Source organism: Nicotiana tabacum, chromosome 13 (genome assembly GCF_000715075.1).
Source record: "Nicotiana tabacum cultivar K326 chromosome 13, ASM71507v2, whole genome shotgun sequence".
Classification (NCBI taxonomy): Eukaryota; Viridiplantae; Streptophyta; class Magnoliopsida; order Solanales; family Solanaceae; genus Nicotiana; species Nicotiana tabacum.
Window position 1 is genome coordinate 55,962,474 of NC_134092.1, and position 20,034 is coordinate 55,982,507.

Consider the following 20,034-nt stretch of genomic DNA (forward strand, 5'->3'; position numbering starts at 1 on the left):
GCTATTATTTTAGCATGGTTTGAAGAAGTAGCAACAATAGATTACTTTGTGTAGCGCCATGATATGATAGTACCTCCACATGTAAACACGTAACCGGTTTGAGATCTAGATTTATGGGGATCAGATAAATAACCTGTATCTACATAACCAACAAGATCTGCACTATCTTTGTTAGCATAAAACAAACTCATATCAAGAGTTCCTTTTAAATATCGCAATATATGCTTAATCCTGTTCCAATATCTCAGTGTAGGAGAAGAACTATATATTGCTAGTAAATTAACAGAAAATGCTATGTCAGGCCTTGTAGTATTAGCAAAATACATTAGTGCACCAATTGCACTGAGATAGGATACTTCAGGACCAAGGAGTTCCTCATCCTCTTCTGGAGGTAGGAACAAATCTTTATTCACTTCAAGTGATCGAACAATTATTGGTGTACTCAATGGGTGCGCTTTGTCCATATAAAAGCGTTTTAAGACCCTTTCTGTATATGCAGATTGATGGATAAAGATCCCGTCTGCTAAATGTTCAATTTGCAGACCAAGGCAAAGTTTTGTCTTTCCAAGATCTTTCATCTCAAATTCTTTCTTAAGATATTCAATTGCCTTTTGGAGCTCTTCTGGAGTTCCAATAAGATTTATGTCATCAACATAAACAACAAGTATAACAAATTCTGAAGTCATTTTCTTTATAAAAATACATGGACAAATAACATCATTTATGTAACCCTCTTTCAGCAAATATTCACTGAGGCGATTATACCACACGCGTCCAGATTGCTTTAAACTGTACAAAGATCTTTGTAATCTGATTGAGTACATTTTCCGAGATTTTGAATATGCTTCAGGCATTTTAAATCCTTCAGAAATTTTCATGTAAATTTCATTATCAAGTGACCCGTATAGATAAGTTGTAACCACATCCATTAGATGTATTTCAAGCCTTTCACGTAAGGCTAAACTGATGAGATATCTAAATGTTATGGCATCCATAACGGGTGAATATGTTTCTTCATAATCGAGTCCAGGACGTTGTGAGAATCCTTGTGCAACAAGGCGGGCCTTGTATCTTTCAACTTTATTTTTATCATTCCTTTTTCACACAAAAACCCATTTATGACCAACTGGCTTTATACTAGCAGGTGTTTGGACTACTAGTCCAAAGACCTCTCTTTTAGCAAGTGACTTCAATTTCGATTGAATTGACTTTTGCCATTTTGGCTAATCAGATCTTTGTCGACATTCTTCGACAGATCGGGGTTCAAGATTCTCACTATCTTGCATAATGTTAAGTGCAACATTATATGCAAAAATATTATCCACCACTATTTCAGATCGATTTAAATTAATCCCATCACCAGTAGAACTTATTAAAAGTTCCTTACTCACTTGAGTCTCGGGTTCATTGATTTCTTCAGGAATCTCAGAACTAATCAGATCTTGGGTCTTTTTAGGAGATCCCTTCATAATCTCATTTCGATCATTTATCGATTTTCTTTTTCTAGAATTTCGATCCTTAGAACCCAAAGGCCTACCACGCTTCAGGCGTGCTTTAGGTTCACTAGATCTCATGATAGTAGATGGTCCTGCTGGGACATCAATTCAGATAGGCATATTCTCTGCAAGGATATATGACTTAGTTATCCTTTTCAAATCAGTAAATGCATCTGGCATTTGATTTGCTATATTCTATAAATGGATGATCTTCTGGACCTCCTGATTACATATAGGGGTACGCGGATCAAAGTGATATAAGGATGAAACTTTTCACACAATTTCTCTTTTGATTTCCTTTTTCTCTCCCCCTAATTGTGGGAAATTTGTTTCATCAAATCGATAATCTGCAAATCGAGCAGTAAATAAATCTCCTATCAATGGTTCAAGATAGCGAATAATAGAGGGTGATTCAAACCCAACATATATTCCTAACCTTCTCTGCGGGCCCATCTTACTGCGTTGTGGTGGTGCTACTGACACATATACAACACATCCAAAAATTCGTAGATGGGCAATATTTGGTTCATGACCAAAAACTAATTGTGACGGAGAATATTTATTATAATGTGTCGGTCTGAGACGGATAAGTGATGCTGCGTGCAAGATAGTATGGCCCCAAATAGTAGTAGGCAATTTTGCTTTCTTAAGTAGTGGTCTTGCTATCAACTGCAAGTGTTTAATAAATGACTCTGCAAGGCTATTTTGAGTATAAACATAAGCTACAGGATGTTCAACTTTTATCCCAACTGATAGACAATAATCATCAAAATCTTGAGATGAGAATTCTCCAGCATTATCAAGGCGAATAACCTTTATAGGATAATCTGGGAATTGTGCGCTTAATCGAATTATTTGGGCTAATAACTTTGAAAACGCCAGGTTGCGAGATGATAGTAGGCACACATGAGACCATCTTGAAGATGCATCTATTAGAACCATAAAATATCTGAACAACCCATTTGGTGGGTAAATAGGTCTACATATATCCCCATGTATACGCTCTAAAAAGGTAGGGGACTTAATTCCAACCTTCATTGGTGATGGTCTAGTGATCATTTTGCATTGATAACAAGCATCACAAGAAAATTTATCATTTGTAAGAATCTCCAGGTTCTTTAGTGGATGCCCACTCGAATTTTCAATAATTCGTCTCATCATTATTGATCAAGGATGGCCCAAACGGCCATGCCAAAGCACAAAAGTATTTGAATTAGTAAACTTCCGATTTACGATAGATTGTGCTTCAACTGTACTAATCTTTGAATAGTATAAGCCAACAGATAAAGTTGGTAAATTTTCTACAATGCAATTATGGCCAGAAATATTCTTTGTAATACAAAGATATTCCATATTCATTTCATCTATCGTCTCAACATGATACCCATTTCGGCGAATATTTATAAAACTCAACAAGTTTCTTCGGGACTTGGAGGAGAATAATGCATTGTTTATAATAAGTTTTGTTCCCTTAGACAGAAATACAATAGCTCTTCCGGAGCCTTCAATCAAACTTATATTACCAGAAATTGTAGAAACATTTGCTTTTTTCTTATGCAAATAAGAAAATTATTTATGATATTTGAATATGGCATGAGTTGTCCCACTATCAATTATACGAATATCTTCATAATTGGTCTTTGATCCAAACATAATTTGAGGATTATCCATATTCTTCAAAATGACATAAACAAAATAAATATGATAGTAAACATTATTATCAAAGCATAACTTTTATTTATGTACAACTATTACATAACCATACTATCTACTACAAACAATAAAAATTAAAATATTTACATCTCTACAGATTCATCACCGATCACATGACTTGTTTCTCCTTTCGGGAGTGCAAAGTAATCAGCTACATCCAAATGCATGAAGTCTAAATTATCTTCAGAAATAAAATTTGCTTCAGTATTTTTCTCAGTCTTCTTCAGGAAGGCTTGATACAGCTCAACCAGGTGCTTTGGCGTAACCAGTGCCCTTTTCCTCCACATCTATAGCATGCATTTTTTGCGTTTGCTGCTTGCATCGCTTCATGCTTTTGTTCATTCCTTTTCCACTGCTGGTGGTAAGGATGGTTCTTTGGTGCATTATTATTACCATGATTAGTGTTTCTTCACCGACCACGGTCATGACCACGACTGGGCCCACGTCCTCTTCAATGCTTAGCTTGGTGGAAGTTCGTCTCATTCACTTCAGGGAATGGACGAGAACCAATAGGTCGACTTTCATGATTTTTTATTAATAGCCCATTATGTTGCTCGACTACAAAAAGATGTGAGATAAGTTCAGAATACTTTTTGAATCCCATCTCTCGATATTGCTGTTGCAGGAGCATGTTCGAGACATGAAAAGTGGTGAAAATTTTCTCAAATATATCATGATCAATAATATTATCACCACATAATTTTAATTGGGAAATAATTCTGAACATAGCAGAATTATACTCACTGATAGATTTAAAATCTTGTAGCCTTAAATGAGTCCAATCATATCGTGCCTGTGAAAGAACGATCATCTTCAGGTGGTCATATATATCTTTCAAATTATCCCACAGTATGACTGAATCTTTAAAAGTAAGATATTCCATTTTCAGGCCCTCATCAAGGTGATGACGTAGGAATATCATTGCTTTGGCACGATCTTGGTTTGATGCCTGATTTTTGTCCTTGATGGTATCTGCCAGACCCATCGTATCAAGATGAATTTCGGCATCAAGCACCCAAGACATGTAGCTTTTGCCCGATATATCCAAGGCTACAAATTCAAGTTTAGAAAGATTTGACATTATTTAGAAAAAGAAAGTTCGTACCTATGATACTTTCAAAGTATTTGTTCGAGATGACAGAGTCTTGTGCTGATAACGTGTAAAGTAAATAAACCGAAGACAAGTATAGAGAGAGATTGATATATTATTCAAATTTCAAACTTATATATATAATGAACTGAAAACTCCTCTATTTATAGAAGAAAGGAAGTAGCTGCGAGGCTTTTCAGGAAGCAACTGCAAGGCTTTTCTTTAGCTGCTTGTAAGCTGTCTGCATGAGCTGCTTGCAACCTGCCTGTTTAATAAGAAGCTGCTGCAAATTATTTCATTGAGCTACTTGCAACCTGCCTGCATCAGCTGCTTGTAGATAAACTGTACTAAATGGATAATCTTTTTCAGGAAGATTATCTATAGCGGAGTAATAAATGGACATCCACAATATAAATTTTCATAACAGATTTAAAAAAAAAAGTGAATTTTTTTTGGAAAAAGAAGGAAAATGTTTCCGGGATCCTAGAGTACTAGATCCAAATGTACATCCACACCACACCAATAAGAAAATCCCCATATAGAACTTAAGAGATGACCTTGAGCCTAGAGACTATTTAGCGGACTACTCCTTCCATCCTTCTTTGTCCTCCCCCTCCTTTTCAAAATCGCGCCTAGTACTTCCGACTCTCATTTTTATTTATAAGCTCCCAAGCAAGCTTTATTTTCTGTAAAGAACTAGACTTTAATTGCCATTTGCTTGCCATTTGCCCTCGACTTTTACATACCCAAAAAATACGTATAAAAGTTGTTAATTTTCGGCTTTCTAACTTTAAACCCAAGACTTCTACTCCTTTACAAAGAGTTTGTATTTTCATTGTTTTGGCTCCAGAAAAAGTTTATAAGAAAGGCTTTTGCTTATATCTGATTTGCCCAACTTGAAGACGGTGGTATTTGGAAGGCTAAAATACAGAAACATAGTTAAGATTTTAGGTTGGGGTTTCGTGAAAATGGATAAAAAGAAAGTGGCAGTGCCATTGGTTTGCCATGGTCATTCACGTCCAGTGGTTGATTTGTTCTATAGCCCAGTTACCTCTGATGGGTTCTTCCTCATTAGCGCCAGCAAAGGTATGTCTTTTTGCTCTTTCCTTATTTCCAGTTTGTTTAGTTCAAAAAATAGTTTTTGAGGTCAAAGCAATTAAATAAAATAATTTGGGTTTTCAACAACCGATTTACTTCACTTTTCCAAATATAATTGATGCGAAAAAAGAGTAATAATAATAAAGAAATAAATTGAGAGAATAAAGGAAATAGAAATCTTATTGATGATTGCAGCCTTTCTCCAGTAGGCAAGAAATAGTCTTCCATTAATAGAGAATAGTAAGAGAATTCTATAATTGACAATATGACTTAGTAGAATTTTTGTTGGGGATACAAGATATGGAAGGGAGATTTAAATAGTACTATCACTCGTAACCATTTGCGTTGTTTAGCTCTTGCTTGTTTCTGTTATTTATTGCATTAATTGCCCGTTACGTGATTGATTTGTAACGATTGAGATAATAATAGTAAATCGCGTGTAATCAGGGATTGACTGTTCCTTTCCATATTCGTAGCTGTTAATGACTTTAATCATCAGTGCCATGGCTATTCTTTTATGTTTAACCTCGAAGCTAACAGGCACGGTGCATACACAAACAACCCCGAGGATGTTGTTTATATCATCTCAACACGTCATTCTTTTTTGTTGTAATAACATCCATGACACCTGTTGTCATGATATAAATTCACGTGGCAAGTTTATTTTCCACTAATACAGATAGTCCCTCCACTTCATGAATATTCTCAACTGAATATTCGGGAAGTAGAGATTTTATTTATGGTGGGAATGTTTTGCCGCCTCCTCCCGAGATAATTATGACGTGTTGCAGAAGTGATGAGACATGCACTTCTCCTTCTATTTAATGCTCGAGACACATGTCTTGTCGTGATTCGTTCTAAATTCTGCATCGGTTTTCCAGGCACAAACGACTCTGTTAATTTAATATGACAGTTCCATGATGACCGTCTGTGATGATATATCTTTCCCTTATAAATACGGAAGCTTAAATCCTCAAAATTCTCCTTGTACTTTCTTTCACCTCTTTCTTCTTCTCCAAACCCTTTCTCTAGCTCTTCACTCTTTCTTTTGATTTCATTCTTTCTTATTTTCAATGACTTCCAATTCTTCTACTTTTGCTGCTTCCCTTCGTCGTGCTATTATAGTCGACAATCTTCCTTCTACGGTGGCTCTAGTTAGGAATAGAAAAGGTGGTAGAAGGCTTCGTAGCATTGGTTCTATAGCAAATAGAAATACTTCCTCTTCCACCAGAGGGGGTTCTTCAAAATCCGCATCTTCTTCTAGAACTAGGGCGTCTTCTACCCCTGAATCTTCTTCTAAAGGCAAAGCCAACAATTCAAGTTAACGACCGCTGAAGTAGCGGTGGCAAAGGTTGAGGTAAATTAAGCGGAGAAGGAGAAGGCTAAAATGGAGGATAATTTTGCCAAGCAACATTCTATGGCCACAGAAGAGATTCGAAGTTTGAAAGGTCTTCTTATGATGCTACCGAAGTAGAGAAAGAAAATTTGCGGCTTGAAGTTGATCAATTGGAAAAAGAGTATGAGAATTGACTATGGATTTAAGTTGGGCTTATCTCTGCACCCGTTTTGAGACTTTGACTGAAGCCAACTAGGAAGGTATTGACCTCGAAGCTGAACTTGCCAAGGCTAAGGAAGCTATTGAAGTGTCTCAGCAAGGTCAAAGCTTTTCCACTCCCAATAAAGAAAGTTGTAGGGGTGATATGAGTAAGGGAGATGTGGAGGTAGATCCTCAACCTTCATCTTTGAGTCTCCGAATTAATTCTCCTTCAACTGCGGTTCCTTCCCCAATTGATTATCCTCCTTCTCAAGATGTTCCTTCCGAGCCTTAGCTTTTATTTTTGCCGAGTTTTTGTGTTTAAGTTTGTTTTTGGAGATATTTTTATATCAAACATGTTTCGTTTTGCTCGTTCAATTTTTCCCGAGTCTTTTATTGCATTACTTTTATGCTTTGATTAAGTGAATGCCTTATTGTTGCCGTAGCTAAACATATACGGTCTTAATCGTAAAAGAGGGACCTTTCATGCAATCGGCACTAATGAAGATGACGTCTCATCTTTATATTAGTGTAAAAAAATGAAATAACTTGAGAAGTTTTCTTTAAACTTTCAAAGCAAATATTCATTTATGAGATCATTACAACTGCTTTCTTGTAGCAAAATTATTTCATACTTTACAAGTTCTCGGGAATATTTTATCCCGTGACTACTTGAATTGAAATTTCTTGAATTCTCTTTGAAATCTTCACTTCTTCTTGGAATTCTTTTCCTTCGCGTCTTCTTGGAAATCTTCTTGAGATGATAACTCTTATATAGTCCCCCAATGTTTGAGTTTAAAGTATGAAAAATTGAACACTGGATTTTCGAGGGAATTTCAATGACTTCTCTCCTTGGTCCTTTTTCTGAAATGGAAACATGCACGGGACTCGAGACTTTTAGATGAAGACTGTGCTTAATCTCCTCCGTCAGAATTATTGTAACGTTGACCGGTAATAATTAAGTGTTCTGCCTGTTGGGTCTATTGTTATTATTTGGTTCGGGTTAGCTTTGTGCCTATCATAAAAAAATGTTAGTAAAATTTATATGAACAAATAAATAATTGATTAAAAGATACCTGACCGTGGGTGTCTCTTTAAGTGTACTGCATTCCAATTTGAAGATAGCACTTTCCCGTCCATAGCTCTAATTCATATGCTCCTTTCCCTTCCATGCCACGAACTAAATACGGACCTTCCCATCTCGGGCCTAATTTTCCTGAATTTACCTCTTATGTAGACTGGAGCACCTTTCTAAGGATAAAGTCCCCAATTTTGAAATGTCGTAAATTTGCTCTTATTATAGTATCGCTCTATCCCTTTGCTTTTGAGCTTCCATTCATATCAATGCTAACTCCCTTCGCTCCTCTGTCATATCCAGATATGTGCGTAGTGCCTCGTCATTCGATAGTCCACTTACGTGATTATATCTCGACTCGGTTCTCCTATCTTCACTGGAATCAAGCTTAAGTGTTGTAAACAAGTGAAAAAGGAGTTTCTCCCGCACTTGTTTTTGATATTGTTTTATAGGCCTATAACACTCTTGGTAACACCTCAGCCATTTACCTTTTGCTGCTTCAACCGTTTCTTCACATTATTGATAATTATCTTGTTTATCGACTCTGCTTGTCATTAGCAATGGGATGATATGGTGACAAAGTTATTTTCTTGATTTTCCAACTTTAAAAAAATTCGTTGCTCTTTGCCCCCACAAATTATGGTCCATTGTCACACATGATTTTCCTTGAAACTCCAAATCGGCAAATTATATTTCTCCAAATGAAGTCTATGACTTCTTTTTCTCGTACCTATTTGAAGGTACCTACTTCTACCCACTTAGAAAAATAATCAGTTAAAACCAGCAAAAGCCTTACCTTTCCCGACGCTTGAGGTAATGGACATACGATATCCATCCTCACTTCATAAACGGCCACGGTGCGAGCGCTGAATGTAGTCTGGTTAATGCAATTGATTTGTGTACCATTGACACTTATCACATCTTTTCACGAAATTTTCTGCTTCTTCTTCCATTCGTGGCCAATAATACCCCGTTCTTATAAATTTTTTTACCAATGACTACCACTTGCTTGACTGCATACTGTTGCTCATGCACTTCTCGCATAACATATTCAGTTTGTCCAGGCCGCGATATTTAGTCAAAGGACCACTAAACATTTTTCGATACAAATTCCCTTCTACCAAGCAATAGCGAGCAGCTTGTATTCATAGCCGTTGAGATTGTTTTTTAATCTTCACGCAATATTCTATGCTGCAAATAATTCATAAATTCATTTCGCCAATCCTATATTAAGCTATTAAAATTTACCTCGCTTTTTTGGTTGATCGAGTGACGAATGAAATAGATGCACCACTATTGCATTTTCAGAGTTGGTTATATCCGCTATCGATCCAAGGTTCGCTAACGCACCTGCTTCTGCATTTTCTTCCCTTGGGATTTGAGTAGCTTTCCATTCTCGGAACTGATGTAACAAATCCCATACCTTTTCTCGGTACTGTTGCATTCGTAACTCTCATTCCATGTAATTTCCTTGCATTTGGTTAACTACCAGCGGAGAGTCAATTTTAATTTCGATCTACTCAACTCTCATTTCTTTTGCGAGTTCCAAACTTGCAACCATTGCTTCATACTCGGCTTCATTATAAGTAATAAGATAACATTTATCGCTTGTCTAACAATTTCCCTAGTGGGTGCAATCAAAATAATACCCAAACCTGCTCCTTTTACATTAAAGGATCCATCCGTGTATGAAGCCCAAGTCCCTAGATTGGACCCGGTGCTGATAGATACCTCTTTTTCAGCTTCGGGAAGTAGGTTCGAGCTAATGTCTGCTACAAAATCTGCTAGTACATGTGACTTTATGGTAGCTCGTAGTTGATAAATAATATCATATGCACTAAGTTCTATTGCCCATTTGACTAATCTTCCGATAACCCATGCTTATATAAAATTTACATAATGGAAAAGTTGTCACAACAGATATGGGGTGACATTAAAAATAAGTTCATAATTTCTTGATGCCATTATTAGTGCCAATGCTGATTTTTTTAAATGTGGATATGTTGTCTCAACTTCTAATAATGCTTTAATAACATAACAGATAAGAGATTGCATACCTTTTTCTTCTCGAACCAAAACTGTACTCACCGATACTTCAAACATGGCAAGGTAAACAATCAACCTTTCCCCCTCCTTTGGCTTTGATAGCAAAGGTGGCTTTGAAAGATAGGTTTTCAAATCCCTCAATGCTTGTTGGCATTCATTTGTCCATTCAAACTTGCTTTGCTTTTTCAGCAACGAGAAAAATTTGAAACATCTTTAAGAGGATTTGGATATGAATCTCTCCAGGGTTGCTGCTCTCCCCGTGAGTCTCTGTACTTCTTTTTTGCTTGTAAGTACATCCGAGATTTCTTCAATAGCTTTGATTTAGCTGGATTCACCTTGACCCCTCTGTTAGAAACAAGAAAGCCTAAAAACTTACTTGATGCAACATCGAATGCATATTTCTCTTCAACTTCATGATGCACTTTCAAAGAATTACAAAAGTTTCTTTCAAATGCTCGAGATGATCTTCAATGTTCACTTCCATAGTCTTCTCCAAATGTTCTTAGAACATTTTGGTTACCAACCTTTGATATGTGGCTCCAACGTTCTTTAGACCAAAGGGCATAATCTTGTAATAATAAATCCCCTGTCTGTAATGAAAGAAGTTTTTTCCTTGTTCTCGGGATCCATTTTAATTTGATTATATCCATAATAACCATTTAAAAAAATGAAAAGCTCATGGCCAACATTAGAATCAATTAATTGATCAATATGCGGTAAATGAAATGAATCTTTAGGACATGCTTTGTTCAAATCAGTATAGTCTATGCATACTCGCCATTTACCATTCTTTTTTGGAACTACGACAGTATTTGCTAGCCAATCAGGGTATTTTACCTCACGTATGAAACCGATTTTCAAGAGTTTACTTACATCTTCCTGTATTACCTGATTTTTGAAAGCACCTTATTTCCTCTCCTTTTGCTTTAACGGTGGGTGTAATTGATCTTCATTAAGTTTGTGAGTCATTACCTCCGGTGGAATTTATGTCATATCTGAATGCGACCAAGCAAAACAATCAGAGTTAGCCCGTAAAAATTCAATTATTTTATGCTTTAGCTCCGGGCTAAGGTTTGTTCCAATATAAACTCTTCTCTTGGGCCAGTGGATGAATAAGATAACAGCCTCGAGCTCCTCTGATGTTGTTTTAATTGTTTCATTCTCCTCTGGTTTGCCGTCTATATCAGCTTCGATGCCCGTATCTGATACTACAGTCGCTGAGGGCTCAGTAGTTTCCTTAGCTTGCACTGTAATTGCTATTTTTCTTCTCCATCCTTGGTTGTTCCACTTGCAACAGCCGCCGTATTTGTTTCTCGTGCTGCTCATTGATCTCCCCTAATCTGTAGAATTCTCCATTGTGATGAGGATTTAATAATTTGATGCAAAGTTGAGGATAATGCATCCATCTCATGAATCCATGATCTTCCTAGAATTATTTTATAAGTCATATCAGCTTTCACCACTTGAATTTTATAGCCCGTTTGGCCAAGCTACAAAAATCAGCTTATTTTGAGAAGTGTTTTTTTCTCAAAAGTGCTTTTCTCAAAAGTACTTTTGGTGAGAAGCAGTTTTTGTTTGGCTAATTAATTTGAAAAGCACTTCTAAGCAACAATTAGTGTTTGGCCAAGCTTTTAAAAACCGCTTCTAAGTGTATTTTTCTCAAAAGTGCTTTTCAAAAAAGTGCTTTTGGAGAGAAGCTACTTTTTTCCGCTTCTCCAAAACTGCTTCTGCTTCTCAAAATCACTTTTTTTCTTCCAAAAGCTTGGCCGTATACTCCAACTTTGAAAAATAATTCAAAAAAAGTGCTTGTACGATTGGAGAAGCTTGACCAAACAGGCTATTAATGTCTTTCACCACTCCATCGGTGAAAGTTGACAATGTGATCTCTCCCTTGGTTATTACACTTGAATTGTCAAATTCGGACAGAGATCGAGCTTCAGACATTATCCGATCCGTTGTTTGCATTTCATTAACCGTGTAGTAATATAATATTTACCGAATTAATCAAAACTTGTTTTACATTAGTATCATGAACAAGTAGAGAAATTACCAATGCATCATATGGGGTATGAACAAGCCATCTGCGTCTTCATCGTCAAATGTTATGCTCTCCCCTTCCAGAATTTGTCGAATGCGTTTCCCATCGTTATGGATATTGTAGTTGTTCTCTTTGTCCCCGTGTATGTTACCCCATTGACCTCTTCACCTCCGGTTATGACGTTCACTGTCCTTTTAGGTGATGGAGGCTTTGGTGATTCCTCTCTATTCTTCATGTAAGCCTGTTTACCCTTTTCACTAAATAAATCCGTAAGGTAACCTTTCTTCAACAAGTAGTCAACCTCTCCTTGTAAGAGCTTGCAATCCGCTGTTTTGTGCCCATGATTATTGTGAAATTCACACCAAACTCCTGACTTATTTTGCTTGGATCTGACCTCATCTCTCTTGGCCTTCGTATCTTATATCCCATGCTTCTTAATACCACTACTAATTCTGAAGTACTTGCATTAAAATTGTAATCCGCTAATTTTGGTCCGGGACTCTGGTCGTTATTCCTCGTTACTTCTCGTTCTTTTCCAGCTCGTGAAGAACTTACCTCCCTCTGCCTTGACCTTTGATCAGATCGTACCTATTCTGTTTTTTGCACGTGATCTCGCTTCGCTGGTCCCATATAAGGCTCATACCTATTTTATGCAATTTCTTCGCTCTGACTCTGATCTTTTAGGCTCGAACCTGTCTTCCACCTTTGGATGGGACACCGTGCCTTCGTCTATTCGAAGCTTCATGCTGTACCTGTTGTAGACATCATTCCAAGTAGTTGGTGGAAATTATCGTAAACTTTCCTTCAACCTTCTCGTAGCTTCTGAACTTATCTCCTTCAAGTTTCTTGCAAAAGCTATTACTGCCCAATTATCAGGTACGGGAGGTAACAATATTCTTTCTCGCCGGAAGCGGTGCACAAATTCTCAGAGTAATTCAGTGCTTCCTTGTTGTATTTTAAAGATGCCTCCATTTGTTTCTCGACTTTTTGGGCTCCCGAATGTGCTTTAATAAATGAATCTGCAAGCTCAGCAAACGATTCAATTGAATTTTCAGGTAAAAGAGAATACCATGTTAATGTTCCTTTTGTAAGGGTTTCACCGAATTTTATCACCGACTCTATTTCTTGCTTAGTCAAATCATTGCCTTGACTCATGTGAAAAATGCAGTCACATGGTCTCGTGGATCAGAGGTTCCATCGTATTTGGGAATATCCGGCATCTTGAATTTCTTAGGAATGAGCAAAGGTGCAACACTAGGTTTACATGGTTGTGAATATTTGTCCATATCCACACCTTTGATTACTGGCGGTACACCCGATATTTATTCTATCCATTTGGTTTGTTCCTTGAGTTGTTTCTGCTAGGTTAGAACTAAATTTTGTAAATCAGGATTACTTGGAGTACCTGCCTCCTACTCCAGAGCTGCTTGGAATTTCTCTACTTCCTGAATTTTCAAGCCCTGAATTAGGATTTTATGTGGTTGTGTTAACTGGCTCGTAATGCCTCTCCAATCTGCTGAGCAATGAATTGTTTTAACTCTTCCTGCAAACTTGATTGTTCTTCATTGCACTGCTCGATACTATGATCAGCAAATCTGACTGGTGAATTATCACGTGAATGTTGTGGAGAATGTGTAGGCGAATTTCTTGGAGAAGATTCCCCTTGTCCATTCCCCTGCTGAGTAATTTGATTAGTTCCAGACATGATTTGTCGATAAAGTGAAAATATAAATGGAAAGTTGAAAGATTGTTAGATTCCCGACAACGCTGCCAAACTGTTTAACCCCAAAAATAGTTTTTGAGATTCAAAGCAAATAAAATAATTCGGGTTTCCAACAACCGATTTACTTCACTTTTCTAGATATAATTGATGTGAAAAAAGAATAATAATAACAAATAAATAAACTTAGAGAATAAAGGAAATAGAAATCTTATTGATGATTGCAGCCTTTCTCCAGTAGGCAAGAAATAGTCTTCCAATAATAGAGAACAGTAAGAGAATTCTATAATTGACAATATGACTTCGTAGAATTTTTGATGGGGATACAAGCTATGGAAGAGGGATTTAAATAGTACTATCACTAGTAACCATTTGCCTTGTTTAGCTCCTGCTCGTTTCTGTCATTTATTGCAATAATTGCCCATTACATGATTGATTTGTAACGGTTGGGATAATAATAGCAAATTGCGTGTAATCAGGGATTGATTGTTCCTTTTTATATTCGTAGCTGTTAATGACTTTAATCATTAGCCCATGACTATTCTTTTATGTTTAATCTCGAAGCTAACATGCATGGTGCATACGCAAGCAACCCCGAGGGTGTTGTTTATACCCTCTGAACACGTCATTCTTCTTTGTCGTAATAATTTCCATGACACCTGTCGTCATGATATAAATCCAGGTGGCATGTTTATTTTCCACTAATGCATAGTTTATGTAATAGTATTTCCTTTTTTCAGTCATTGAACAAAATGACATTCTATATTTGGAAGCAATTTAACTTTTAACGTCCTATTTTACCCTTAATAAGATGATTTATAACGACACAAATATGTTTTAGACCATAAATTTCAAAAGTCTTTTTTTGTGCCCAGCCAAGCACTATCAAGGAGGGAGTTCTATTGTTGCATATTGGTAAGATACTTTATGGTGTGAGCTTTTTTTTTTTTTTTTTTTCATTTCAAACCCCTCCCAAAATTAGGAGGATCTATAGTGTTTCCACACTTCCCCTCCAGCATGACTCGAACCCAGGACCTAACGGTCGTGGGTGGAGGTGCTTTTACCAACTGAGCAAGCCTCAGATTGTAATCATACCGAAGATCGCCCATGTAATTTTGATGTTGGTGTTATCACTTCTTTAAGTCTTATTTTAATTGTACACTGCTAATGGGTGAGAACATGAGTTATCTATCTTTTTGCGAGTATGCTTGCAGTCTGCGCATGCATGCATTTTTTTTTTCTTTGAGAAAGATTTGCGCATGTATGCATTTTCTTTTCGTTTTTATCTTTGGAACTAGGGGCTAGGGTACAGACAGACAGAAAGAAAGAAGAATGCTACTTATTGAAAGGACGAGTAACAGTCAGTACGTTCTGTTGGCTTAAAATTAAGGATCAGCTGAGCTAAATGGATTGTGGTCATGTGGTGGTCGAATAAGCCAACCAACAATTCCCAAATGATATCAGACTATTAACATTGATGAGGGGATTCTCCTCAAATGTAGGTTCCTATGCTTACTTCTTGAAAATGTCCTAGTTCTGATAGTGGCATACTGGAGCTTATGAAAGAGGACTACATTGCGTTTAACAATAATCCAAGAGGAAAATATGTAAGGAAAGCTGTAAGAAAAATTATAAAAGGAAGTTTAAAGGAATGAAAAGGAGTATTAATAAATTGTATTAATGTTTTAATGATTGGATGATGTCCTATATTGGCTGGACTAGTCCCCTGCTCAGTTGGGCTGGTCGAGCCCTCTGTTCGGTTCAGTTACCCCTCAATTCTGCTAAACTAGCCCTGAACTGATCTGTTCCAAATATACTTGGTGCAGAAACTCTTGAAGAAATAGAGTTTTGATGTCAAAGTGTGCTGCACTACACTCTGCACTGGCTTCCCGTATTAGTGTAGATGTCAACCCTATTCCACAAGTAGGTGGAGACATGGGGGGTCAGAAACCTCAACAGGAAGCCTTTCTCAATGAAATAGAAAGTTTAAGCATTTGAAACTTCTTAGGTTTCATGGAGGGTTGGAAACCCCAACATGAAGCCTTTCTCGAAAAATATAAAGTTTAAGCATTTGAAACTTCTGAGGTTTCATGGAGGGTCGGAACCCCCAACAGGAAGCCTTTCTCGATGAAATAGAAAGTTTAAGCTTTTGAAACTTCTTAGTTTTCAAAAATATATAATTTTATATCCAACTGCGTAAAGGTGGACACAGATCTATGAGGATGGGTCTTGCAAGGAAACATGATTTCATATTGAGCAGTTGACTAGTACAAAAAAAGGGCACTGGTTCACGCATTACAGCAAGGGGGATCAAATATTAACTTTTCTCGTGCCTAAGTTACTCTCAAATTGTTTTCCATCTGCAAGCTTGTGTTACATTTTAATTAGGTTCCAAGTACAAGATTATGAGAAGCAATGGAGCTACAAATCAGAATTTCAGGTCCTACCTCCTCCTCTGTATTTCCTGCTTCTACTTCTGCTAGTAGCACTGTTTCTTACTATCCCATTTGTTTCTGGTGGGTTTTTTACAAGGAATGTTGTCTCTCTATTCCTGTCCTCCAGTCCTATGGTGGTTAGTCTTTGTTAGAGTGTGTTAGAGTCCCACATTGTTACAAGTTGATCCATCTGCTACAGTAATGGGTGAGGATGCTTTGTGTGATCAAAAGCTAGAAAAAGATTAGGATTACCTGTCATGTGGTTTGTGGACACCCGAATCAATTATCCATTTATTTCAATACGTAACAAGACATGTTTCACCAGATTCAACAAGAGTAGTAATTGAAGCAGATTCCTTAAGTGATTTTTGATACTGGCAGAATCTAACAAATTCTTCCGCAGAAACCAGAACGTACCCCTGGCTTTTTGAATTACTTCCATCATCCATTTTCTTATCCATCACTTTCTCAATGAACCCAACAAAACTTAGTTACAAAATAGACAAACCAATGCTAGTGGCAGAGTCAAACTAACAATGGGAACCAAACATGAGAGACCAAACGTGTATCACCAATCCAGAGCAGTAAAACCAACACAGGGCCAAATAATCATCGCCAAATCAAGAAACTAACAAAGAGTACCAAACAACCAAATCAACAAAATATAATCGAAGTTTCAAATTCTGACTGAGAGCAGAAATGAAGCAACAGAACCTGGAATAGATTTTCACTTTGCAACAACAGTTCGATAATCAGAGCACCACCTGATATACATCGGAAATAGCAAGGCGATGCCGGAGAGATAAATCAGACCTCAAACAGAGGCTTCAGGCGACGTCACGTGCTCGCCGGAAAAATCTGGTCCGAATGACTTCTTCGACGCGTGTAATTCACGTGCTTTTTATCCGGCCACTAGGTTCTCGAGATATGATAGAGATCCAGCGAGACAAAGCTTACTCCGGCGAGACAGAGCTCAACTCCGGCGAAGCCACAGATGTGGCTTTGATACCATGTTGTCTCTTGTACGACCGAAATAACTCTGACATGTATTCTTTAGCGTTATCACTTAGAATACGTACGGAAGCGTTAAATTGAGCTTTGACTTCAGCACACAAGGTAGAAAAGTGAGTAAACACTTCAGAGCGGCTCTTCATAAAGTAAATCCAAGTCATGCGAGAAAAATTATCTACAAAAGTGACAAAATACTTATGCATAGTTTTTGAAACAACAGGACATGGTCCCCAAACATAATAATGCACTAACTCAAAAGCTGACTCTGCTCGCTTATTAACCCCTTGGAGCTAACGAGATGCGATAGTGTTTTGCAAGTCGACATGACTCACAATCCAATGAGGAAATATTCTGAAACTGAGGACAAAACTTCTTCAACGTAGGTAGAGAAGAATGTCCCAATCGACAATGTGCTTCAAATGGAGACACGGCACTGGTGCATGCAATAGACCAAGGCTCCCATTCATAAGAATGTAGAGATCACCAGATAAATGTCCTTTAGCAATAATATGCTTCGTTGTAAGATCATGAAATAGACAATGATCGGAATAGAATGAGATAAAACAATTAAGATCTATGGTGATTTTACTAACAAAAATCAAATTAAAAGCCAACTTTAGTAGACTTAATACAAATGACAGGGTAATAGAAGAGGTTGGTTTTAAACTTACTTTTATGTTTCAAAATTTGGGAGCAGAATAGAAGATTATCTATTAAAAAAGATTGGGAACAGATTATCTACTAAAAAAAGAGAATTTGGGAGCAAATTGAGTTAGGTACATATCTAGGTGAAGTGCTGATATCATACTCCACCAATCTACCATGGTTAAGCATGTAGGTCTCAATTCTCCCGTGGAATACAGAAGAACTAATTTTCCAAATTTGTGATCTCATTTTCAAGATACAGTTGAACTCCAAGTTACCTGAGGTAGTGTTTGGCAAATGGCTTCATTAGAAGTTGCTATAAAAAGTTTTATCTATCTCTTTTTAGTTTTAGCATAGAAGAATTTTGGATTTGAAAGGTTCGACTTAGTTCAACTTTTGCTTAAAAACTAGATTCTGTTCAATCTTGTGGAAAGATGGATTGAGTATACTTTATTTTCTCAAATCCCCTATGACCTTAAAGAAAAAGTGTACCAATCATCAGTCTGAAAAAGTGCGAAGTTCTGCTTGGTCTCTGGTAACCAGACTTCTTTTGTGTCTATAACCAAACTTAACCACCATAACCAGCTTTGGGATGAAACATTATTTGATTAGGAGCACATATATAAGTTGCTACTTTTGGTATGTTGAGAGATATTTATGCACTGTGCAAATGCCTGCATTGCTTTTGGTTATAGGGAAACTAAGGAGTTTCGGAAAAAAAACTGCTGATGATACTTAAAAATTTAAAATTTAATGATATTGATGCTGCCTGAAGATATAAAACACTTAACAAATATTGCGAGCACCAAATAGAATCCCTCAATCACTTTTAGCTCTTGAAAATATAATTTGCATTGAGATATGTGCTTTATGTGGTAAAATTACCACAATGTACAAGAGCTTTCATGTCGTCTTTGCTGGAATTGCATGAGCTAGAGCAAGCTTGATTCTTCTTGAAGTTACGGCCTCATTTGTTTGCTAATAAATGTTCAAATCTTAATCATTCGGATCTCAGTAATTAAGTGCGTTTGTTTTTAGGTCTGAATTTTAATCATGCAGATCTCAATTATTAAGTGCGTTTGTTTTGTTAGCAACTACTCAATGGGTCTGAATAGATCTAATAAGACCTATAACAAAGTTTTAATATCATCGAGATGTTCTTGATTCAAGGATTTCTATAAAGATGACATTTCACCACAACTCCATCCACTTTCACTGCAAACACCACTACCATTGCCGCCACACACCATTTTTAACTCCATGGAAACTGCCCACTATTATCAACTACCACCACCACCACCCCCAACCATCCTCAACCACAACGACCACCACCACCAATCATCAGAGTCAATTACCACCACTAGCCACCATTTACAATAATCACCACCAACACTACCGTTAACCTTTACTTTCAGCCACCATCACCACTAGCTACTGCCCACAACCACCACTATTAGTCATCACCACCACCGACCACCATATAGTTTTTTTAAAAATATTTTGTTGATATAGTATTAGATTTAGTATTTTATTTGAATTTTTAGTTATTAATTTTTAAATAAAGACTAGTTCTATATATTCAGATGTTGAGAAAACAAACAGTCTTAATTATTTAGTACTCAAAACTTATTACAACATCTTTAATATTTAGATATGTATTCAGGTTCAAACGTCTTAATCTTAATACACATCTTAATATTCAGATGTATTCAAATTCAGACATCTTAATTTGAATAGAAACAAGCGGGGCCTAAACTTTTGATATCACTAGTCTGTGAAGAGTTATATGCTTTAGGAACATAGCTACCTAGTCTTTTTATCCAATCATAATTGGTGGAAATTACACCTTCAGACTAAAGTTAAAAGTAAAAGAATGCATGTTGTGGGCTTATCCCACATGGAGCTGTTACCGATGTGCAAAATATCATTTCTTTTTCCTCTTAACTTTATGAATTTGGAGTCCTGATTCAGTGATCCAGTTGTCTCTAGCATAGGAAAGATTTTGTTGTCGTACTTAATGTTAGAGTTGCCAAAGAAGAATTGGTCCTTTAAGGGAAAGGGTATTTCAAATTTGAATATATGTGGCTTCAGCATGGTGGATTCAATATGACTATTTTTAGAAATGTTGGATGA

At 36.8% G+C, this 20,034-nt stretch overlaps 1 protein-coding gene across 3 annotated transcripts in view; it reads left to right on the forward strand.

Moving 5' to 3' along the window:
* The first annotated feature begins 4,790 nt into the window (after positions 1-4,790).
* The window catches only part of LOC107778059 (uncharacterized), a 30,787-nt gene continuing 15,543 nt past the window's right edge, over positions 4,791-20,034 (forward strand). For 2 of the 3 annotated variants that reach the window (XR_001646318.2, XM_016598237.2), the window contains exons 1-2: positions 4,791-5,385; positions 14,686-14,725. Coding sequence is in view for 2 of the 3 variants with exons in the window: in XM_016598237.2 (XP_016453723.2) it covers positions 5,305-5,385; positions 14,686-14,725 (121 nt within the window). In the remaining variant the exon portion in view is untranslated. The remainder of the gene's footprint in view (positions 5,386-14,685; positions 14,726-20,034) is intronic. The other variant, XM_016598238.2, reaches the window with a different exon arrangement.